Raw genomic sequence first — 24,967 nt, forward strand, 5'->3', positions numbered from 1 at the left:
TTGCACATGCCATCTCTATTTCAGTAAGCTTATAAGGTGGAAAGCCTCCGCAGAGGAAAACACTTAATCATGGGCTCTCCTGGAGAGGGGTGGATCCAAAGTACATGCTCAAGTGCTTTCCTGAATCAAGGCTAGGCTTTGGTTGTGTCAAAGTCACAACAAGTGTTTGCTTGCCTCTGTTGTGAGGGATTGCCCCAGATTAATGCTGAGCAGGCCTCATGGTCGGTTTATAGGGATGGTTCCTCTGAACTGGAGAATAGTAGTCAGGCACCCAGAGCAGAAGATGGATCTTAACCCCACAGTTCTCAACCTTTTCCATACTGGGAAATCTCAGAGAGAGAGAGACAGACACAGACACACACAGACACACACACACAGACAGACACACACAAAACCCTCTCCTGGCAAGACCTAGTCAGAATCTCTTTCCTATTTGATAATATGGAAAGGAAAAGGTCACTGAGACCATCTCCCTAGCCCAAAGTGCTCAAGCATCTCAAGTTTAGGAACCCATTATTTTAAGATGTGGGTGAAATACTGACCTGAAGACAACTCATCAACTTCAATGGGGCCATCGTTTCAGCCAGTGGCTTTGTCACCACTGCAGCTGCTCGGATGGAGCTACAGATTGAGCTAGGTCAGAGGTCAGTAAATCACTGTTTTCCAAATTTTAAGAACACTTATTTAACCTTATATATAGTTTTTTAAGGAAGATTACTTACTTGCATGTGGGATGCCAGGAAAAAGAAAACGAAAAACAAAGGCTGCATTTTATCTTGCATGCAAAAATCCTGCTAAAATGGATACTACAAAAAAAGGAAAAAAAAAGATAACTGAAGTGAAAAAAAAACCCAAAAACAAATAAACCCAAAATCGCCGTCCCCTCCCTCTCTCAGGAGAGGATGCTGTAGGGGGTGAAAAGGATGGGAAGCAGGAGAGCAGCACACAGCTTTCAGATGGCCTTACTCACTTTAACAGAGACTTTGTTCCCCAGAATATCCTTGGATTTACGTGGCCCATTGGCTTCATTTTTGCCACTGCTCTCCTTTTCCGCCCGCTTTCTCATGCGCAGGGTATGCCATGAACATGACTTCCTGTTGTACCAAAAAACGCAGCAATCAAATGGCAGATCATAGTAGGAAGGAAGGATTTGGAAAGGGGAACCAGCATCCACATTTGCGATTACTGCAATACCCTAGAAGGTGAAAGCCACCGGCAATATGCCTATCTCAGTTTGAGCAATGAGAGTTGAATTAAAAAAACCACACCAAACAGTTCTACAAAGCCGATGTTGTGCCACACTTGCCATTTAAATGCATGGAGCAGGAAAAAATTCCCATGATGGAAGCAGGCAACTAGAACCTGGTCATCTGGCTTCAGGGACTTTGTCTTATCTTGCATTTGTCACAAACAGATTTTTTTTTTTTTTTTTTTTTGCTAGAGTTAAAAGGTCAATTCAATTCTCAGACATGTTGATTAAAAGCAGTGAAACAAATGTAAGTAAATGAGAAAAGTCTTAATGGAGTACGCAGTAGAGCAAATAAAAAATTTAAGAAATCCAAGGTGTTGCTCTCTACATGTTGCTCAGAATATGAGAAGCTCAAAAATAGGGGCTATATCATTAAGTTTCCAAGAGATAAGTAATTTCCTAGAACAAGTCCTGCTATGCCTCTTGAGATCAAGAATTTCCCATTAGTAGAACAGTTCACTTTGCCAATCTGGTTAGAAAGGACATCATTCAGTCCATGTTTTTTGGCTAGCATCACAGTAGACATGATTTCCAGCACATTTTTCATCCCTCATTACTGCTCCTATGACCTTACCCTTGGAAAAAAAATAGACCATGTCACCCTTTGTAAGAGCAATGCTGTGTTGACAACAGAAATTGCATATCAAAGCAGACATAAAAAATAGGAAAAAAGAAAACAGTTCTCAATATGGTTTTCATTTGGTTTAAAGAGTGGATAGGTTGGGGGGGTTGGGAAGGGGAATGTTGTCTAAAGCAGAAAGCTCTCAAAATAGCAGTGTGATGAGCTGGGATCCAGGTTCAAAGCATCTGCCCACCTTTAAGTCATGCAAATTTGATTTGCATGTTTTAAGCCCAATGTTTGGCACATGTCACGTCTACAGTACCTTGATACATTTTACAAAGCAAGTTGCATGTAATCCAACGATAACCTGTGATGCCAATAAAATGCAGTATGTTAGCAAGGTAGGACTCAAAGGGTGCCCCACACAGCCGACTCTTCCCCATGAACACTGCGTCCCATTCATAAGCATTTTTTTTTGTTACGCTTCTGCACCTGGTTGGGACTGTACGACAGATCAAGTTAAAAAAAAAAGTAAAACTAATGGTCTCCCAACAGTTGGCCACCCTGACACACGACTAAACTGGTTTCTATCAAGCATTTTTGCAACCAGTATTAGCGTCCGCACTATAGCAACACAGCCAAGGTCACAGTGGTGTGTTGGGAACAGCTGGCAATGGGCAGGCAATAGGAGCACCAGAGCATCCTGCACATCTCAGCAGGCCAGTATGTCTGTTGTGATATTTGGGCATTTCTGGAGGAGGTCCAAATTAGAAATGCAGAGCAGGGGAAGTTATCCAGCACTTCAGAACTATTAAATTTTCTTCTAGGTTATGGTAAGAGTCAAGGATGTGGCTAATGGACTCCCCCACTCTGACCTATCAGCAATAACATGGTGCCAAAACTACTGGATTGACCACATATTTTGTGTACAGTATTTGCCAACAGAAGAAACTGTTTTATTACTCGCACTGTTAAGTCAGCATGATCTAGCAGACTAGACAGAGCTCAAGACGACATCTGCACCAGGTCAGTTTTTACCCGTAGGACTCAGATTAGAAAGTCCCTTCAAGCATCTCATTGGTTTCAGGGTTGGTTTAGCTGTTTGAGTCTGAAGACATGAATTAAGTCTTTAAATCTCACTGAATGAGAAAGAAAGAACAAACTGCAACACGTGTATTTTTTGATTCTGGTGCGCCTTCTTGGCCACAACCCATATGACTGTATCACAGAATATGGCGGCACAGCTGCCATGAAATCAAAGTCTTTACTGGGAGTCTGGTGCCATGCGTGAATGCAAAGGCACGTGTTTCCATGTGATGGCTGGGGAAGAACACGGGAATATTTGTGGCATGTGTGCAAGAGATGCCAAGCAACTCCTTTGGTTTAATATGGAATTCATAGGAGTATTCACTGGATTTCTGACTGACAGGTAAAGCCATCATTTTTCATAACTGAAACTTCAACAGAGATCAAATTACTATTTTTAGTGAATTTGTAACAGTATTTCTTCATTTTCAAATCTATGCTTCAAGGCACTCATGTAAGATAACTTAATTTGTAGCATACATCATGCATTACGATCTAGTCATTTTAGATATTAAAAGAAATCAACAGATATTACTAAAAAGAGGGTTGTACCTTCTGTATTTAATACCAAAAAACCACTTTCTTGCATTAGTCATTTCAAACTGACAAATTTCTAAAAATCAGAAAAGAAAAATATATATCCACACATTTGTTAAATAAGCAACAAAATGTTATAAACAAAAAAAAACAAAAACAAAAAAGGGTCAAACTAGTTCTTTTACCTCATTAAAACATGCTCATGGTGAAAATTTATTTTACATATTTAAAATAGTACATTTAAAATTAGTTACATTACAGGTACAATGATGAACATTGCGACTATCCATTATATTGCACAACCTGACTTCATCAATATGAGTTTGTTTCTTTTCCTTTTTTTAAATAGTGCAAAATACTTTATACAGGAATGTACTTGGATGGGGGTCTTGCAAACAAAAAAATATTTTACAAAAGTTACTGCAAACAGAAAAAAAACCAAACAAAACAAAATTAAAAAAAAAGATACAAGCTGTACAAGGAAATTGCCATAGACAACAAAATCTCTACTCCTTGAGAAGTGAGCCTCAGCCCAACACAGGGCCTGATTTTTTTTTTTTTGCTAGATGTTGTTGTTATAACCAATATATAGATTAGTAACTTAATACAACATAAATATAAGTCCAGTCCAAGCAGGTCCATGTTGGTGTAAAATGGTGTAACGTAAAACATGCCTTTAACTGTCTATGGTTTTATTTCTTTTCAAAGTATAAACAAAACCCCACAAAATGAAAATAACCCAAACCCGAGCTATCCAACATGGCTGCCCGATGCTGCCGACTGACCACTCAGTTTGTTCCAATGGCACTGTAGATAAAAAATCAGCAGGATTTCCCTACCATTTGGGTTTGTTTATTATTTTTTTTTCCTCAGAAAATCCACATAGTGCTCCCAGCGAAGCCAACATGGCACTTACTTGATGCTTCCGTCGCTATTATCTGTAGTGGATTTAGTGAGGGGAGCCAAGATATTGCCGGGGATCCATCCTTCAGCAGCCGGAGAGTGGTCGTTTGCAGGCTGGTACACCAGGAACATGTTCTGCTGGTTGATGGCAAGGATCTGGACCACCTCTCCTTGATTCACACAGATCTCATCCTCCTTCAGTGCATAGTAATCTTTAATCACCACCATGGAAGAGGTCCCATTGCACCCTCCCAAATCAGTCTGTGAAAACAGACACAACAGAAATCTGGTGAGCAGATGGAGCAGAGGAGCCTACCCTTCTCAGCAGCAGTCACGACTTATCATCTCCAGCTTAACTTTACTATGAAACACTAATTTAAGTTCATATTGGTAGAAAAGGATTTTAAAGACCAAAAGGCTGCAGTAATCTGACACGAACCAGCATCCTATTTCAAATGAGAACTCGTTTCAATGGCGACGGTGCCCTAAGAATGCACTCGTTTGCATTGTATTACTGATTAACTATCTGTACCAAGTCGAATGGAGGGAAGGCCAATGAAGGCTTACTTTAGAAGCTGAATTAATACTCATGCATTTCATGATATTATTATTATTAATTATTATTATTAATATTAATTATTATTAATTAATATTATTGATGCCGATGCTGCAAACAGAGACTCAGTCCACCCGGCCTGCAAACACAGCATCCCTGAAAAATGCTCACGTCAGCACTGTACACCCCACTGGGAGGCTCTTGGTTTCCGTGAGGAAAGGCTGCCTGTCAGGACACCAGAGCTTTTGCAGACTCCATTTAATTTCACATCATAGTCTGTTGAGCTGGTTAGCTGACAATTAAAGCTAACTTCACCGATTACTGATCAAATGGGCTATGAGACAACGCTTCATCGGATAAGCTCAGTACCTTGCTTTGTTCGTACTTGTCTCCGGGTTGCGAGTGTTCATACCCTGTGCTGCCGTTGGAGGTAGATATCTTCAGGGGTGGGAGAGATGTGTTACGGCTTGTAGCCTTCAAAGGCTTCTCAGACCCTACCGGAACAGAAGAATAGGGTCTGCTGTTGGGCTGAGGGACCCTACCGGTCTGGGGCCTCAGCACTGCAGAGCTACTTTCTTTGCGTTGGTACTCTATGGGAGACTGTAGCGCTGCAAAAGAGGGAGAGAATTAGCTACGTGCTCTCGATGACACTGCAAAGGGATGTAGAGTGTGCGAGGTGTGTTTCAGTCAGAACAGACACTTTGGCTGTAAAACAAGCAGGAAACAGAAGATGCCACCGCTGGACGTACACAGCTGTGTTCACACCGAGACAGGAAGCAAGCATGTTACACTGTACTGCACATGAACTGAACGCAGCACTCCATGCTGCTGCGAAGACGGATTCTCTAATCAACAGAGTGGGCTAAATTTTTTGTCATTCATAACATACATAAGTGCATTCATTTTCTTTGAAACTGCACAAATGAAGCATCATAAAAGTCATCCTGTAATAAAAATAAATGAAAGCCTGAATAAAAGAGTCACACTTCATTTACGGTTAATTTTGCTATCATCAGAAAGCACAGATTAAGACCCATAAATCTCATTTGTGTATTCCCAAGAGAGCGTGACTAGTAAATCCTTACAAACATGATGTATTGGAACTTGGATCTCTACGTACTTTCCATGTTAACTAATTTGGTTCAGGGAGAGTGCTGGAAATGACCAGCAAGAGAGGAAGCATAGAGGGCACAAAAAGCATTAATCCCAGCAGCCTAGACCTCTCCAGAAAACACCCTGCTCCAAGTTAACATCACAAGCCACATCAGATGGCTTCACAAGCCTTAAAAAAAAGAGCCGGCTCAGTGACAGAGAATATTTCTTAGTCATGGAGAGAGAGCTTACACTGGGAAAAGGAAGGATAAAAATGCCAGAGGGTGAAGAAATAAAGAATTTGGTATGTTTGGAGGAGAAGTGACAAGGGCTGGGACTCCTGGTGAATGGGAAAGGAACCCGTTTGCCAGGGTCAGACTAGCATCCCCAGATCTATGGGTTGTTTTTTGCACGTCACGTGGCTTTAATGGATGATTTATAACAATTAATACTGTGTACATGCACCAGACTAACCAACTGGAATGCTGAGAGACTAGTCTAGCAACAGGCAGACGTAGGACATAATGTCACAGCATCGGCCCAACCAAGGATCCACAAGAGGAGGACTGTCTTTCCCAACAAGAGGAAAAGGAAAGAAAAACAAAAGGCTCAGCATCACACAGCAGACTCTCCAGCATTCCCCTTCCAGGGAAAGGGAGGCTATTCCAACAAGAAATCACTTAGTACCAAGAAACAAGAGACGAAACAAATCAAGGAGGATCCCAGATCACGATTTTCTTCAAAAGTACCCATGTTATAACACAGACCTGTAGCAATCTGGACTATTACTTGGCTCAAAAACCTAAGCAGCGATCAGTGTTCCCTCCTATATCACAGAAGTAATTTGTATTATTAACAACGACTTCCCATTTCACTCGCTTACCTCAACTGCAGCTGAACATGGTTTGGTCATGTTGCACATCACCCGTTGTGGAGAAGGAAGGTTGGGGAAATCTTTGACAGGGACCCATTTTTCTAGTATATACAGCACATTAAGCCGCAAGGTCTTTAGCACTAAGTCCAAATAAATATTTATCTATCTCAAAACAATCTACCCTATTCAGCACTTTCAAAGGGCATTTAGTTGAGTGTCCACTTGTGACTACTAATTCCATAGTTAACTCTCACAGTGGTGCCTAGCTCCTACCTTCTATTGAACATCTATTAGTATTCTTAAAGGCCTCTGGCAAAAATCAATGTCCACATACTTTGTCTCTCTCAAATCCACAGTCTCAAAGCGAACCTTGCCCCCAAACCCCAGCAAAACATCATAAAAAAAAGTTACAGAGCAAATGCATTGTTCACATGAAATATATCCATCAGGGACATACTTCCTTTACTGTTAGCTTCTTAGAGGCAAAAGAGAGAACAGCCACTCTAGCCAATCACTTAGTACACAGTTTATTTCTCAAGCATAGCAGCTTTTGCTTTTTCCAAGGAAAAATATGGAAATATTGCAACAAGTTTTAGAACACTTATGAACTGTATATGCAATCGCTATGTTTTGTATACAGAGCCTTACTCTTTAGGGCTTCCACGTTGAAGACATAAAATCAGAGACAGCTTGGGCAAGAACTCACAGGGAATATTTTGTTATTAAGTTTACACAGCATTGGCTCAGTGTGGATTTAATATGATTTTAAAGACAGAAAACATCCGCTTTAATGAAATGCAAAGCTAAAGAACATATTTGAAGATTAGTCAGCCTCAATGAGATGACATCCTAAAAGCCACTTAAATTGTTCTGGACTGGACAGGCTCTACTGGATATAATATCATTTTCTTGGATCTTATGTATAGGATTAAGGATTTACTTTAAACCTATGTTTTAATATAAATCTATTTTTACTTCTAACTTTAAAGATGCTGAAGATTATGTTCCTAACCCATCAAATTCCATGCTGGCCTCACAAAAGGATAGGCTAAATAGAGGCTGTGAAGAGGCATCAGTAAGAAAAGGGACTCCCAGGGTAGCAAGTACTGGGAAGAAAGGAGGACATATATTAAAAATAAACCAATGACTAAAAGATGCGGAAGGGACACAAAACAACTGCAGTAGTGTCTGTGGAAGTCTCACTAGGTTTAACAAATCTTCTGTAGCTAACCATTGCTGGAACTTATTTTTATTGCAATAAGCCAGCATTCAAAGCCTTCTGCACTGACACAAACCAGGTGAGTTGTGATATCCTGACTGGATTTCTGTTTGCTGGAGAACTCAGGCTGCTCATCTCACCAGTCTCTTTTGGGAATCCTTTTATAGAGGCTTTATGAGCACCTTTCCATTCCAAGTCATGAAAATCAAGTACCAAATTTTGGATCCCATGTGCAGAAGAATTTCCCTTCTCGGCTCAGCTGCAGTTTTTGAACTGTCACAAACATAGTCTTTTGCCTGCAACACTTTCCCACGTAGCTTTTGAAAAGCAAAGCTAAGCTAAATTTAAATTTTGAAAAGTCTGTGAAAAACCCCATATAGAAAAAAGGAGAATCTTTGTTTCCATGTGAAGTGAAAAAGTCTCTTCAGATTTTGCAGCCAAAAAACCCACAAAACACAACAAAAAAAAATACCCAAATCAAAAAAGCTAACATGTTGTGCAAATACATTTCATTATAGATGATGTATTAAGTTTTTAAATAAAGAACTCTTTCTAATACAAGCCCAAATTTTTTAAAAAATAAGCTATTTTGAAATGAATAGCACAAAACAATTTTGGAAGCTTCCAAAGAAATCATTCCTACTCTATTGCTTCCAAACAAACAAAAAAGACTATTTTTAAATTTTTCCTTTAGTTCTCATTCCTCCTGTTTCCTTCACCCAATGAGTGAGAACAACTTAAAATTGTTAACTGATTTTGCGCTATCTGTATTTTCAAAATCCAAACTTTTAATGAACAATTTTTTTTAAACAAACACAGCTTTAATTTTAAATATTATTTCAAACCACCCCTAAACACCTCCTACACCTACTCCTACACCAAAGCTGAAAATTTGAAAAGGAACCTATTCATTTACAACTCTTAGGTTTACTAGGAAAACCATCTCAGACATTTCCTTGTCCCCTCTTTTATTTTTTGTCAAAAGCAGCTGCTGCCCAGAGGGGTTTGGACCTGAAAAGGGGTAGATGGCTGGGCAGCCTTCATTCCACCTCATGTCCTCAGCTGTAGCACATTGTGACGTTAAATAGGAGGTTCCTGGGGAAAAGGCTTGTTCTGACCAAGTGGCAGATATTGTATAGATCCAGTGGCAACCTGGCTTCAGCGTAGTCTTGTAAAGGGATTAGATTTAAAATCTTGCTGTAGAATGGAAAGCAATGGGTGATATAGCCTGCAAAGCCCAGTATTTTTAAAGGATCTTGCACGAAAAGACTACCACAACGTGCTGTCGAACGAAAGGACTTGAGGCCTGAACGTGAATCTGGCTGATCTACAAGGCCAAACACGCAGCAAACTGCTACCTATTTAAGCAGGGAGCTGCAAAAAACAGCCCACAAGACACCACCAACGGAGCCAGGCCAGGGCATCCCGCAGTCTCTGCCACAAGACAGGGCTCCATCAGCTGCTGGGGGCCCCGGGGCCACAGTGCAGCTCAGCACAGGCTTGCTTGGCCCCTATCCCATCCTGTTTTGCCGTCCTGCCAGGTGGACCCAGCAAGCAGGCTCCTTTGCACAGTGGCAGTGAGCTGGCTTCTTTTAGAAGCCTGGATGTATCTTATGAAGACTCTTTCATAAGTATTTTGTGGATATCATTGGGCCCGGTGCTTAATTAGAGGTAGATTAAGCTCTAGCTTTCTCTTAGGGATTTTCCTTAGGAAGAAGTTGCTGCATGATTTTTCCCAGAGAGGGACCAAAGATGCAAAGACTCTAAACACCTGTTGGTGTCACAGCTTGGGATTCAGTGCAATGGCTGCATACATACCATTTAGGAAATCTCTTTGTGTGTCTAGGACCTGGTTGATGTCCTGTACCCAAGCTTGCTGAATTTCTGGATTAGCAGCCTGTAAAATGACTCTCTCTGATGTTTCCCGGCTCATTAGAGCAAACTTGCAGGGATCATTGTCCACATTTTCTTCAATGATTAAGTAATTCATCTGTAACAAACCAAATTAAGCATGTGTTACTCAGTATTACTCAAGAATCAGAATAAAACTGCTGTGCAAAGTTCCTGAAAACAACTAATTGAATCCCATACCAGACTTCCAGATCGTAATCAGAAGAACTTGCCTCATCTAGATTTAGGCTGATAAATTTTAAGCCTAAATATGATGCTTAATAAAGCTGTAACAGATGTACCAGACATCCATCTGCCTTGTCTTGAATTACAGCTTCTATTTTAAGGTAACATAAGCCTCCATGGGAAAGAAATTCTCAGTCATTATAATATTTTAAAAATGGAACGGACAGCATACAAATATATATTTAAAAAAAAAAAAGACAATTCCCCCCTGATGCTCTAACAGATCTCTTTATTTCTAGCAAATTACAGTGTCATCTGTGTACAACCACTACACTTGAATGTAGTCACAGATACTCTTACTGGAAATCTCATGGACGGCGATTTCAGCTACAGTCCTGTAGAATACCTTGTTCTTGCAAGGCTTCTGTTTAAGAGTACTCATAACTGACTTCTCCTGAGCTATTCACATTTATGATAGTAAAAAAGAAAAACTTGGCACAGCTGAGCAAACACCTGCCATACAAACTTCTAAATTCCATAATCTTCCACTTTTCTGCTTCAGCAGACAATTTAGTATACCTAACAAGGAGGAGTTATCTGACAGGCTAGCAACTGAAATTCCCATCCCCGAGACCTCCAGAAAGAGTTAGCAGTATGCAGGCAAAATAAAAAGGGTGGTGGTGCGGGGATGGACAGGGAGAGGGTTCTTCATGACAAAGGTAGACAGCTCCAAAGATTAAGGTGTTTTGAAAGCCTGATAGGTGTCCAGCTGAGATGCATCCAAGAAGGAACATGCTATTTCTGAATACTAACTACCTCACTGCATAAAGAAAAGTTCTTTGTTAATGTAGGACACTATGATAAAGCTTCTGTCAGTCCCTGGAGAAAAATATTTGAGAACCTTATCTCCTTGACAGACCAGAATAGCTGCATTTGAACTTCAGTCATATGCACCTCTGATTCTAACAGAGAGGCCTCAGTCCTCAGCCGTGACTGTTGACGCAGAGGAAACAAATGGGACCTAAGGCACTGGCTAGGTCCTTCTATTATGTGGGAGGATGTGACCAGCAGTGAAACATCCTCATACCTCAGGGAGTGTCTCCCAGAGAACTGGACAATCACGGCTGCATATGATATCAAAGAGCTGCCACAAGATAGCTACATAGGTCCTGATTATTGCTGCAACAATGCTTTTAACTTGCCCAGCAGGATCTTGTCAGGACTTAAACCAAGGTCAAAGAAACTTGGTCCTGGCTGACAAGTAAAGCCGCCTCAACTTCTAGTTCCTGAACCCAGACCAGATGCGATCTCCACACACTTAGTTTTAGGCCTGGGATATGAAAGCACAGGGGACAGGGCAGCCTGTTTACATGACATCTCTGAAAAACTGTCTCTCGCTAGGGAATCATCCAGCTGAGGATGAGGGTCCACAGCAAGGTGACGATTCCCAGGATGGCTGAGAGGCCAGCAGGTAAGAGCTGATATAGGGGAATGGTCCTCTTCCACTGTGAGGCAGATTTCATTCCTGTGGGAGGGCATGACAAAAATGCAAAAGCAGTCAGAAGCTCAGTAGCTGGGGTGGGAGGAAGAGTTCAAGTGCTGTTGGAGCATATGCTCTGAACACCAGTGGGGAGATGTACATGGACCCATAGGCGATCCCACAGTTGGCGTAGGCACTCAAAAGGAGAACAAGCAGCTTGCCAAATGGAAGAAATGAGGGACTGCGAAATTATCACCAAAAAAATGTTAAAGTTACTCAGGCAGTGGGAAAGGCATTGCTTTCATACGCTGCTTAACTAAAACGCAATTCGTACCCTTGAGGCAAGCCAATTTTATTGACATTAAGAGAGATTTATTTTTCTCTCTTTGTCTACAATATACAATTGAGGAATTATTTCCTGCAGATAAAAGACTCATTGTTATACATACAATAAACTGAAGTAAAAATGATTCAAGTTATTTTCATCTCCAAATTTAATCATTATTTAGATCAGTAATAGGATAAAATCAAGCTGATCATCTAAATCGAGGTTATATTTTATTTGTACACTTTAGCTTTTTCCCCTACAGCTTATTATTTGGTTGGAAACTATTAAACATACTGACTTGCAACTGGATATAGGCTTTGCAGTAAATGCTGGAGTTTCTGCTAGCCAAGAAGATGGCTTTACTTCAGTTAACATATCACTTATCATAGATTTATTCACTTCTATATGGTACAGGTGCATTATTTCACTTGATATTGTTCTCCTCTATTTTGTATTGCTATATCATTTAAAATTCAGAGCAAACACAATGCATTCTCTCACATCTCTTTCTAACCTATATCTTTAAAAGGCCAAAAGAAAAAAAAAAAAGCTTCTTCAATCCCTGACTTGTTTCTCAGCTTTGAAAGATCAAGACTTTCAAATAAACCAGTGATTTTTTTCTTTCTGCAGCTGCAGCAAAGGCTGTTCTACCAAAAGAGGTTTAGTATTCAGTCACCTTCAATACCATTTCGGAGGTTAACTTTGCATTTGTTAAACCAAGATATTTCCAGTCCCAGTCCCCCTCCCTGGAAAGAGTATTTTAAAACAGAATTAATTCTTAAAACTTTCTTTACAGTTTATCTGGTTTTATAATTCCTCTTCTCTTCTACTACTATGTGTGTTTTTGTTTGTTTTTTGGAAATAGTTTTGACTTCTTGCAACATTAACGTTTGTACTAGGAGCCCTCCCCACCTTACGGAGGGTATTTCCAGTAATGTCACGTACAGGCTTAGTACTGACTTACAGCAAGGCCTAAGATGAGTGTTTTGGATGTTACACCTTCCCCGAACTTTCACGACCAGACTTAAAAGCAACTAGTGTACTCTTACTTTGACTATTGCAAGCTTTTTAACAGTACCTATTCATTCAGAGCTACAAGTGATAAATGACCTGCCCTGGTTGTGCTTCCTGTAAAGATCACCCAGCAAATTTAGATACATAGCAGTTTATTTAGAGATACTGGTCTTAAATGGCTCCTGACCCACTGAAAGGTAAATGCAAATGCTCTTGGCAGATTATTGCCCACCTATGACAAGACTGACCAATCTCACGGCACAGAAAATTGATACGATTGCCTTACCTGACCATCAGTCAAGACTTGCCTCTCCCATTCTATTTCTTACCTTTATGCTTTTCTTAAACATGTATCCTGGTGTTAAAGAGCCTTTCCTAAGCAGTTCACTGAAGATAACTATTTGCTCAAAGAGGAAAACCCTACGCTCCTTCGGTCGAGACTGAACTCCAGAATCCTGCTCTGTTACATAGAAGGTATCTTGCTGCAGCAGCTTTCCTTGAGCTGTCAGCTTGCCCTGAGAAGCAGACAAGACATCAACATTACAAACCCTGACCCAGCATGATTCCATGAGACAATCTGCTAAGTTTCATTCATTTCAAGTTTTCCGAAGAAGCACTGAGTTCACATGCAACATATTCCCCCTAATTTATCAAAGCAGAAGTCTTTCAACTCAAGAGCACAGTTTACAGAAAATAACATAGGTTTTCTTTATTCTCATTGCCACCACATGTGCATACAAAAACAAAAGCATCAGGTCTCAAGTAGAGTGTTTTTATACTTAATTTTAAACATTGTTCCCATTATGTAGTTTATGTTACTATAGTGCCTTGAATTTTGTCTAATCATTTGCCCTCTATACCTCCCCCAAAACAGTAGTCAATGGCACAACACCTCTGACTATGCAAAAGAGGACCTACTTGTTTGCAGCAACACTATGATGCTTAGGGTGGCAAGACACACTTGACTTTCTTTTGGAGATACGGCATCTTACCAGGACTGCTAAAGTCTACACTGGCTTGGTTACAAAACACAAGTTTTAACTGGCGGGGTTATAACTCAGAAGTCCCCGCCTGGACGTTGCCAAACTTAGAGCGAGCTGTTCACACATTAATGCTAGGTGATCTTTCTAACAGGCAAAGCAGTCTGGTTCAAGGTTTATTTTGCTCTGGCAGGAGACATAAGAAGTCTAATTCAAGCTTGTAGAAGCTTTTGCAGGCCTCACATTTTGAAGAAACAATACATGGACTGTTGCAACTTTACAATGACAGGTATATCCTCCCCCCACCTTAAATACCAAAGCATGAAGTTCACCACTGGAGAAGAACAAAGCACCAGATAAACTGCCTGGAGTAGGGCAGATTATAGAGATGATCAAAGAAAGATAGAACACCTTTCCTAGGCTTCAAAACTTATAGGAAGCTAGCTGTTGTTATAAGCAGAACACAAAGGCATACCTCAAAGCCTTGGAGACGGCCCAGGTTCATCATGTCATTGCAGCGTTTTGGTACAAGGCACATTAATTCAACTGCTTTCTGTTAAGTAAGAAGAATGTTGGATTGTTACAAGAAAATCAGAGTGACTCTAAAAGCAAAGTATCAAATGATAAATTTCAACAACTTGATCACTGCTAGAAGTTATTCATCGTGTGGCGCTCTTGCACTGAAGATTTACAGTTATGTCCAAAAGATGACTGGTGACTGGGCCCCAGTTCTTTTACTTCTGCCTTAAGCTAAAGAGAAATAAAAATTTAGAGTATCAGCAGTATCTTCAATTATTGCCAAAGGAACACTGGGGATCTAATTTCTCTATACAAAATTCCATTAGATTATGTAGCAGCATTGTCCAGGACATGAATACATACCTCTATATCGGAGCACTCCAGACCAGCTTTTTCACTGTACCTTAGGAAGTCCTAGAGAAAACATAAAGGTTTGCAGAAAGAGAAAACACAAGATGCCAGTTTAAAAAAGAAGCAGCATATTTAGCATGTCTTTTTATGGGAAGGAACTTGCTAATATTAATAAATTCATCTTCAGAGGTTGCTGAATGTTATAAACATTTTATAGATACGGAAAAGGGGTGTGGGAGGTTGCTTAGCCCTTGAGAATGCTGACTTGGTCCCTGTTTTAAGCCACAAGACCACACACACTTCAAGATATTTTTCTTTTCCTTTCGGCATTTCAGGCAACATGCCACTGTCTCTTTGCAAGCGTGCAATTACCAAACTGGACTGATGGCAGCCTGCTCAAGACTAGCTCGAAAAAGAGAAGAAACCAGCTCAGACCCCAGTGCTGCTGGAGATTATAGGTTATGTTTCAGACATGCCTAATTTTAGGTATTAGCTTGAGATCTCTAGAGCTGAAATTTCAGAAGTTATGAGCATTTGGCATTGTGCATGAAGTCAGAAGAAGCCAGAATGGTCAGACTCCTTGGAAAAAAAATTACCATGGACTCCCCAAATTTTCAGACATCTGAATAATCCGGATATAATTTTCTCATGCTAATTTGAAAAGCATGAAAGATATTCAGAAATTGAGGCTATAGTGCTTATTAGAAGCATATGCCTCCTTTCAGTACCAAAGAATGGCTTTATTAACACTCTTGTGTGTCTTTATTGCAGTTTTTAAAAATTGAACAGAAGTTTGCTCTGAAATTTCAGAGGAGGAAAAATCTTATTTGAAGTTTACTCTTCTATAAAAAAAAATCCAATAGAAAAGCAAACAAAAAATCTTTTGAATATCATCAATTACAAACTGCTTGCACAGACATGGCCCCTCTGCTCCCTGGACACCTTTCATCGGACTCTACCATTGTAAACCAATGTATGAACAGAGTCCTCTTTTCTCTCAATTTGATGAAGTCATTCTTCAATTAAAACTAAGGCTGATTTAAAATAACAGTATCTAATGCAAGATGCAGACAATAGTTTAGTCCAAACTGCATCTCTCCACTCACCTTGAGAAGAAGTTGGTATTTAGTTATTCTTTGAATGGGTTTGATCAGAAAGTCACTGATGGTTAGTCGTTGGTTTATTTCTTGTTGAACCTCCTAAAAACACGGAGGATTAAAAACAATTTTAAATAATCACAGAGTAAGACAGAAAACATGATAAAATATCTCAGCAGATGCTTATTTCTACAAAAAGTTGGCCTGTTCTTAATCTTCTGTTTGCAAGAGGGAATTTTAGAGGATTTAAAAATCTGGCATATCCTATTTAGGCAAAGACTGGATAAAAGTCATGACCGAGCTGGAAGATGTTCTAAAGCACAGGATTCTTTCCCCCTTTGAGCTGACCGAGCAGGGCTGCAAGATCTGGAGACTGCTCTTCCCACTACAGTGGGGATTTGCTCACAAACAAGTCCTGCAGAGCATGCCTTGTGCCCTTGGGTGAAATGAAACATCTTTCCCTCGTTAAACAAACTTCTTTCACAGTTATATCTGAATGTGTCTAGTCTCAAAGATTTCTTGAAACAGAAAAAGTTATTGGGAATTTACGGGAGGCGCCACCCAGTTCCACCAACTTTTCCCTCCTCCCCTGCTTAGAGACTACAAATTAAAAAGCCTGTTTTACTTTGGACAGATATCAATGCAGTTGTGGCACTCTAAAGGCCAGGGAGTACTAAGTACTAATTAGAAATTAACGCCATGAGAATTTGAGACAAATGGAAGAACTTTTTTTCCCCATAGGGGAGTATTCAGCAGCATGTGCAGCATCGAAACCTTCTAGAGTTTGCTTTAGACAAACAGCGTAGGTTAGGTTACAGCATAATCTACTTCATTAGGACTCACAGCTGTAAGTAGCAATAAAGTATAATGAGCCACGCTTACCTCAAAATATGCCTCATACTCAGCTACTATATATTCAGATCGTGGCTTGTTCTGGCAATATACCACATACATGTGTAATCGCCGCTCCTGTGAAAGCAAGATGCACAGCAGCCTGGTGAGATATTGGCTACCATTCTGTTCTGCTATTAAAAGCCAGCAGAAAGATGCTAAGATGTTCTTCCTGATCGTCTTCAATTTTGGTTTAATCAGAGATTTAGTATGCTGAAGTAGAAAAGTAAATTGATCACTGGTTCTAGTCTCCACTCCTCCATCTTATGAAAGGGAATGATTCAACAGGGGAAGCCAGCTAATGAAAAGATGTCCTTCCCACACTGGTAGGTCTGAAATTTGCTATCGGGTTGTGCTCTGGCTAACATCACAAGACCATGGTTAGTCATAGCAGCTGGCAAGCACCTGCCAGAATTGTATTTTTGCACATGTCCATGGCCCCATGCATTTTTTCTTTGCCCCCAAAATAAGAAGTCTGCATGAAGACAGTTGGTCACTGAAGATATATAACAAGGCTACTTTGTATTCAAATTAAGTTGTAGAAATAGCAAGTTAACACAAGCAGGTATTTTCAGGAAGGAGCCATCACAGCCTAAAAGGCAATTACAGTAGAGACTGGTAACAAAGTAAAACTTACATGCTTAATAAAAAGCTGTGCTAAACGGTCGTGTTCTTGAAGACATTTTTCCAGTTCTGCCAGGAAAAAGCTAAAAGAAAGAATACTGACATTTCAGAAAATTTCTTTAGGTCATCCCAGCAGCAAGCCAGTCATCCCTCCATAATATATGGATGCAATTTTAGTGTTAGAATTCAATAATAAATGAAATGGCAAGCTTGGCTTCAGCCCTTAATGGCAGCATTTGTAAAACACAAGATGAGAGCTGCAAAGTCTCATCTTGATAACTATCTGCTCTTCTTTGCTATTACTCCTATAGTGGTTTCAATTTTTAAAAAGTGCCAACTATTATCTATTTGCAAGAGTTGCATTCCCTCACTGGAAACTCCTAAAGCAAAACTTTTCCATATACCAAAACACTTGTGAAAACTCAACTGAAGCTTCACCAGGAGTTCTCAGTTGCATGAGCAGATTTGGAGGACTGGTCAACATGAAAGAGCCACGTAAGTTTCCACTTGAAGAAGCAATTCAGAACACGTTTTGATGGTGGAGTTTTGTCACATTCTGTTTTTTCACTCTCTCTATATATATATTGGTGTTATTTACACTCATAAATGCAGTCTTTATCTTGACCTGCAGCTTGCTGAGTTCTAGCTTGAATGCCCTTTCCATGAATACAAAGAGATGCCTGAAATTGAAGTAGAAGCATCTAAACTAAAATTTAGAAATACTGGTATTTTTTTTTCTAACTGCTAAATCCTGACAATTTGCCTTTCCATGATCATCTTCTGTACTGCAGAATTTCTGTCTCAAATGCCTCCACGGATTTGCTACAGTAGCCAGATTCGGGGAGAGGATGTGCCAGGAACAAGAAAGTCCAGGGCCTGAAGGGAAGATGTGTGCTGGATAGCTGTCTCAGCTAAACAACTCTATCACTACCATTAGCTATAGCTACTTCCATAACTCAGTCCTGTATAAATGTTAAATCCATCTGCATTTAAAGAGACTTCTTGACCCAGGTAAGCAGAACTAACTAAAAATAGTGAATCTCTCAATGGCACCAGTAAAAGCACTCCATTGCTGGCACAAACTTAATACATAGTGAGAATTTTTCTGCAACTTTTGCTTTGTGCTCCCAGGAGCTGCTGTCAGAACATAAGGGCAGGCCTAGACTATGAGATAAGCACTGATGGGACACTTGATGAGAAGGACATTGTACTTCCTTGGTGAGGGAGATGGGAGATGTACAGAACAGAAGGAAGATCTAGCCTGCCGTCCATTTCTCAAGTTTGCACATGCATGTTCAAATTCCAGGTAACCCAAACTGCAGAGTATTTCTGAAAGGCAGAGTTGAAATGACGACCACATGGTGCATAAGCAAGACAGTGCTGTTCAAAAGGTTACAGTGTAAATGACCCAGGGCCTGAAATAAGCCTCTTATTTACAGCAGCTTTTCAAAAGCTACTTGTATTGGGACAGAGTGAGATGTCAAAAGAAGAGAATTCTGAACTCAAAAGTCAAAAGCACCAATGAGGCCACGCCTGTCAAAGCCTCTGCGTGAGAAATATCTTGAAGGTATTTGCATCCTATCAGCTATTAGCCAAACACTGCTGGTGTGGTCAGCCTTCTTGACCCTATCAGCTACATGTCAAGATCTTCACGTCACAGAGAACAGCAAGACACATGCCACAAACCTCATCGAGCCAAGGAGAAAAGGGTGACACAGCAGTAGTTCATACATGGGAGGGAAAACATGACTGTCCAGAATTGCTAATGCTCAACGGTGGGATGGACTGAGCCTACAGTTGTGACCCAAGCAACACAGTTATGACAGCCTCAGCTGCTTTTCTGGGGATACAGAAAGTACTCCACAAACAGCACCTCTCTGGGAGCTACACTGGGACCACTCATGAGCAGTAATTCAGGAGCCACAGTTTGATCATACTGTCATGTCTCCCATGGAGCATCTTGTTGTGGCTCCCCAAAAAGGAATGGAAGAGCCACTGGCAGCACAGTGCTGACACAGATCGGACTCTTGGGTATACAACCACATTTCTGTTGCACTGACCAGCACTCCTGGCACGGAGCTTGAGCCAGCACAAAGCTGTATCACAGACAGCACCACAGACGCTCTCGCATGAAGGAAGGGAATACAAAGCTAGCCCACCAAAACCTTCTGACTGGGAACAAGGAGTTTATGCAGGACCAATGTTTTGCATCAAGCAGCCATGCCACTTTTGATGGAGTAGACAGAGCCCTAAAGCAGGATCTAACGTACTGTGAAACTGTGGCTAAAAGCGTAAGAATTAGAACCTCTTCTCAGGATTCAAGGTAGCCATGATTTTTGAGGCTATTAAGCAGCACTTAAAAACCAAGAGAGACCATTTTATGTGAAGCAACACTCTTTTGAAGTTCAGCCTTAATGACCTGCTGATGTTCAATTCAAAGCAACTTAAATGTACAGACTTCATACACAAGAATCCTTTATGCATCTGTGGTTACAAAGGCTCTTAAAAAGAGGCAAAATCAAAAACTTACTCTTTATGCCAGTCATAGATCTGGTGAATATTGCCAAATACTATCTTGTCTTTCCCTTTCATATCTTCAGAAACTCCTTTTTCTTCTATCCTCTTCATGAAGCCCTTTAGAATAAATGAACAGTGATTAGCAAAGTGACCACTTGAAGGGGGAGAATAAATACTTTTTTTTTTTTGAAAAGGTAAGAGTTTAATGTCAGGATTTTTTGCTTTGAAAATGCTTAAAATATCTTTTGTACAATTCAAAATCAGAAACCCATCTAGATACTTTAAATTATATGGTTTGCGTAAAAGAACACTCTAAAGGATTTATTCTGAATATCTACAATAGTTATATAAACCTTTATTAGATGTCATTGAAGTGACAAGTGCAATTAGAAGATAAAAGTTAAACAAAAGTAGTTTATCAAACTCTTGGCTTCTCTGGTAAGTTGAAGCCAAACTCTGTACAGATAAAGTTCTTCCATTCATCAACAGTATTTTGTGGGAACACAAAGCCACGCGTCAAGTTTAAAGAGTCAAACAAATAGGATTTCTCACAGCTCCAGAGAGTTTCTTTATGAGCTTTCGGAGCACTGCAGCCCTGTCAGCTTAGTCAGTGGAGCATGAGGAAACAGAAGATAACACCAAGGTCTTCAAGTTTGGAAGCTCTTGAAAATCACTATTCGATGGGCAGATAATTCTCCCTGGACTGGTGAATGCCATAAGCTTTCCTGAAAGCCCACTTCATTCAGATGCCCCCAGTTCTGAGGCCTTGCTGAGAAACAAACTGGAACCATGTGTGTGTGGTGTCTCTGTCAGGTGATCCCTAGGGATCAGCCAGGTCTTCACAAGTTGAAGCTTTCAAAACTATGACTCTTTTTGAAAAAGTGGACAAGAAAACCCCAGCCAAACCTCTATTATTTGTCTCAAGTGTTTTGCAAACAATAACCCATGGGCTGCACATGCATCTCAACACAGATCTAAAACCCAGCCTCTGGGAAGGTATTCCAACAGAGGACTTCAGTCTGGGTGCAAATTCAGGTATAAGTGTGTGCTACCTTTATTCAGTATTGCTTTGGAGCAGGATTGCTGCACAACAGCAAGAAAAAAACAAAGTAAGTTTAAGGAGCATGAAGTATTCTCCACCCCTCCAGCCCTCAGGTCTGCACTACAGCAGGAAGAGTTTGTCACAAGCAGGGTAGCCAAGAAAAATCTTTGCACACTTGACTTGAAACCTAAAACACAACATTTGTTAGATGGAAACAAAAACGCTTTCCAAAGGCATTTCTTTTGTTTCTGTCAACATAAGGAGACCATGGAAGCAGTGGGCAAAATAAAGCAGTTTCTTTCTCATGTTGCAATTTTTTTTTTTGGTGCTGTCACTTTTCTGCATGGTGTTTTAAGTGGGAAAACATTTAACTTAGCAGGGTTTATTTCAGCTTACCTCCACAACAGTTCCCAAGTCTTTGACATAGTCTTTTTCAGTCTGTACCAGCTCATTTAAGACAAACCTAGGTTAAAACAGAATACACACAGATTTTGAGCACACTGATGTTCTGATGTGCTCCTCTTGCCACGTATTAGCTATCAACTATCATCGAAAAACACTGTTGTTCCAGGTCATGTAACGCTATTCATTCTTCACTGACTTACAGCCCAGTGGAATGAAAATGACAAAAACATATCGCTGCAGGTCAGAGTCGTTGTAATTCTCTTAACCAGTCTCTCTTTTTCTTCCCCTCTTTCCCCCCACCCCGTGGCAGGATGGGGCTAGAGCAGCAACACCATCAGTCTTGAACCGTCCTTCCCTGTCCTCCTCTCCTCGGCTCCTCCCCATGCAACCCCACTGATAGCTATAGAGACATTTTCCTGATCCATTACGCAGCAAATAAGAGGGTTTTTTCCCCTCTTGGAGTCTCAGGGACTACTTCTTGCCCCAGACCCTCTGGCTTTGCCCAGGATCCAGCAGTTCAGTTTTAAATTGGAAGTGTCAAGCACTAGGGGGATAACCCTCCCCTCCTCTTTTTCACAAAGAGCATAATCTTTCAGACTAGGTAATCTGCGTGTGGGAGGCGAATGCTTTACACTTGTTTCAGATCTAATAATCCCGGGTAGGAGAGTCATCTGATGCACAAAACAACAGCAAGCTAAAAAAAGCCCCTCCTTTGCAAATCCAACTGACTAAGCACGTAACGTCCTTTTGAGGACAATTTCAAAAAGTTACAGCTTGCTGCAGACAGTTTTCCTCTCAGTTACGCCAATACACAGATTTGGCGCACGAAAAATAAACTCCGTCTGTGCTCAAGTTCGCGGAGGCAGTCACAAGGCTACCGAGATAGAGGGCTGCTTTCGTGCCTAGCGGCGCTCTGCTCGCACCAGCCGGCAAAGTGACCTGCTGGAAACGATAGGGCTGAGGGCAAACAGTGCTAAGATAAAAGCCTGGGTAAAAATTCATAGAGAGGGGGGAAAAAAGAAAAAAGAGAGAGAGACTGGCATTATGAGAGACTGTTACAAGAGGCTATTGAGAAAATAAACCCTACTCGAAGTTAGGCTGCAAAGCCAGCTCAGCCGGGAGAGGAAGGCATGCCGTGCTTCACTGGTACGGCTCCCAGCTGTGGACAGCTACAGCAGCCCCACGTCCTCTCACAGAAACCACCTCGCTTTCTCCGGGCGCCTCGCGAGCTGGAAGAAAACCCTGGGCCACTCGCAGCGGTGACCCTGCGCGCTCGCCGGGGCGGGGCAGGGCAGGGAGAGGGCGCCCAGGCCGAGCAGGCAGGCTCTCGGCTGTGAGGCGGCAGCAGCCTCTGCGCTCCCGACGCAGCCCTTGCTCAGGCAGGGCGGAGCAGACGCTTAGACAGGCGGCAGCAAGAGGTCAAACGGCTTCTTGTTCACTTAAGAGTGAAAACCAGCCCCCTTGGCAGCAGCCGCGGCTGGCAGCGGCGATGCCAGATGCTCGTGCTCTCAGAAGCGCCCTGCCAAGCTGCGCGCCTGGGCAGCAAACGCGCCAGGCAAAAGGCTTCTCTTTTCCATAGCAGCGGTGTGTCCTGACCAAGTGCGTGCGGTACAGCCCCCTCCTGCCAGCTGACGGACCCCCTGGTGACGGGCTGCCACATCTCCTGGCGCGGGGGCAGGCCGCAGCCAGCGTGCCGGGAAGGGGCCTTGCGGCCCACGCCGCCAGCTCGGACCGGCCGCATCGCTCCCCGCAAAAACAGGGAGCCGTTGAGAGGATGGGGAGGACCTCTCCCATCTGCCCGCTGTCTCTCCCAGCAGCTCCGTTCATTTTAGTTAGTGACAGGGTGCTTCAGGCCAAATCTTGCTCTAAAAATTAAGCAGCAGGTACATAGAGTGCTTAGTGCTGCAGGACATGCAGGCAGATGGATGCGAATTCAAAATCAACACAGCAATCGGGGTATCTGTCAGGTGCAGTGCTGCAGAGAAATGAACTAAAATGATGAATTTATGCCTTTTTCAGGAACCAGGGCCTGCAGCGCCACTAGTTAAATAAGCATCAGCACAGCATGAGCAGTCCCCCAGCTACGCTCTTCCTGGAAAGCAGAAAGATCAGGCTTCTCCCTCTCTAGTGGTTCCCCGAAGCCGATTTGACACAGGACCCTAAAAGTGCTCCCCAGGCCTAGGTTTCTAAGAGGCATGCTGCCAAATATTCAAGTCTACTCACCTTTGCTCACCTGATAACAGAGGAAGCGCAGGCAGGAGGCAGCTCAGAACGTGCCTGCACTCGTCTCCAGAGGGGACTGACTACCTAGCTGCATTTAAAACGGCATCAAGGAAAGAGCCTTCTCACCTCTGAATACGTTTGCATCAGGATAACTTGGTCACTCCACATTAAATCTACGCTGAGAAACGTTACTTGATGACAACATCCTCCGACTGCTCACAGAAATGCAGCAATAAGGGCTGATGGAGGAGAGGTTTCCTAACACAGCCGCTCAATGCTGCCATGCACATGTTGCCAGACACACAGGAAATTGCTGCCCATGCCTGTGCGAGGCTCCAACTGCTGTTCTGTGGGAAATGGGGGTCACAGCTCGAGTTTGGAGCGCAGCTGCCTAATATGGTTATGGAATTAAACAGAGCGAGTCACACAGATACAGAAAGCAGACACGACGGAGCTGGAGAGGAGACAGATGTCTTGTGCTGAAAGCCACTAGCAGGTGCTCCTAAACATCCTGGCGTTTAGGAAATGTGGACGGAGGCAGTCACTAATTACGCGTAACATGCTGCCAGTCCCCCTGCCAGAAGCACTGCAAGTTACAAAGTGTTACTGTATTTAGCTGCGTTTACAGTGGCAAAGGTCTCTGCACTCACACTGCAACCTGCAGTCACTTGACAGCTATCTAATTAATAAATTGCTACCAGAGAAACCCAAGAACTTGTGGCACGGAGGAGCTTTCAGGGGACGGACGTGAGCAGGGCTGCTCTCTAGGAAAGGCCAACGGCTGCCCAGCAGAACAACTTCGCCCATTCAGAAACGCGAGTGTCATGCCCTTGCCTGTTGCTGTGAGCATGTCCAGTCCCCCACTTTATTGCTTCTCTGGCTTCCTCCAACAAACCGCAGGAGCAAATGATGGCTTTCAGTCCTGTGACACTTTGCTCCTGCTTCCTCCTCTACTCTTAACTACTTCCTTTTCCTCCGCTCACTTAGTTTCCTTCCGCTGCCTGGCATCTTTCCCAAATGGGCTGCTCTTCTTCCACCTCTCACCTTACCACACTCCACCGAGACCTGTACACACTGCTACTTTTCCCATCACCGTACTATTTAGTTAGACAATTTAATGCTATCATTGTTAGTATAAGAGGCTTTATAAAGAAAACAGCTACCTGATCTTTCTTTTTTAGAATTCTTGATTCTGTGCCTTCAATTCTGTGTCCTTCAGACTGACCATGCATTTAAAATAGGCCTTAATGCCGATAACATTTCAAGGCATGAGTGTTATTTCTGTTACATTTATGGGACTGTCCAGATAATTTTTAAGAAAGGCTTTCCTGAGCTCCTCCCC

The 24,967-nt window shown here is 41.9% G+C and overlaps 1 protein-coding gene across 5 annotated transcripts in view; it reads right to left on the minus strand.

Moving 5' to 3' along the window:
- The window catches only part of KALRN (kalirin RhoGEF kinase), a 526,992-nt gene that overhangs the window by 27,955 nt on the left and 474,070 nt on the right, over positions 1-24,967 (minus strand). For 4 of the 5 annotated variants that reach the window (XM_064514687.1, XM_064514683.1, XM_064514686.1 and 1 more), the window contains 11 exons: positions 21,394-21,460; positions 19,969-20,072; positions 17,452-17,521; positions 16,806-16,892; positions 15,933-16,025; positions 14,839-14,889; positions 14,432-14,509; positions 13,306-13,491; positions 9,897-10,068; positions 5,263-5,501; positions 3,439-4,598 (listed from right to left, as the gene is read on the minus strand). In XM_064514687.1, the coding sequence (XP_064370757.1) occupies positions 4,347-4,598; positions 5,263-5,501; positions 9,897-10,068; positions 13,306-13,491; positions 14,432-14,509; positions 14,839-14,889; positions 15,933-16,025; positions 16,806-16,892; positions 17,452-17,521; positions 19,969-20,072; positions 21,394-21,460 (1,399 nt within the window). In that variant the 3' untranslated portion in view covers positions 3,439-4,346. Of the gene's footprint in view, positions 1-970; positions 1,095-3,438; positions 4,599-5,262; positions 5,502-9,896; positions 10,069-13,305; positions 13,492-14,431; positions 14,510-14,838; positions 14,890-15,932; positions 16,026-16,805; positions 16,893-17,451; positions 17,522-19,968; positions 20,073-21,393; positions 21,461-24,967 lie in introns of those variants that run through there. The other variant, XM_064514688.1, reaches the window with a different exon arrangement.

This window comes from Dromaius novaehollandiae, chromosome 7 (assembly GCF_036370855.1).
Source record: "Dromaius novaehollandiae isolate bDroNov1 chromosome 7, bDroNov1.hap1, whole genome shotgun sequence".
NCBI classification, from domain to species: domain Eukaryota; kingdom Metazoa; phylum Chordata; class Aves; order Casuariiformes; family Dromaiidae; genus Dromaius; species Dromaius novaehollandiae.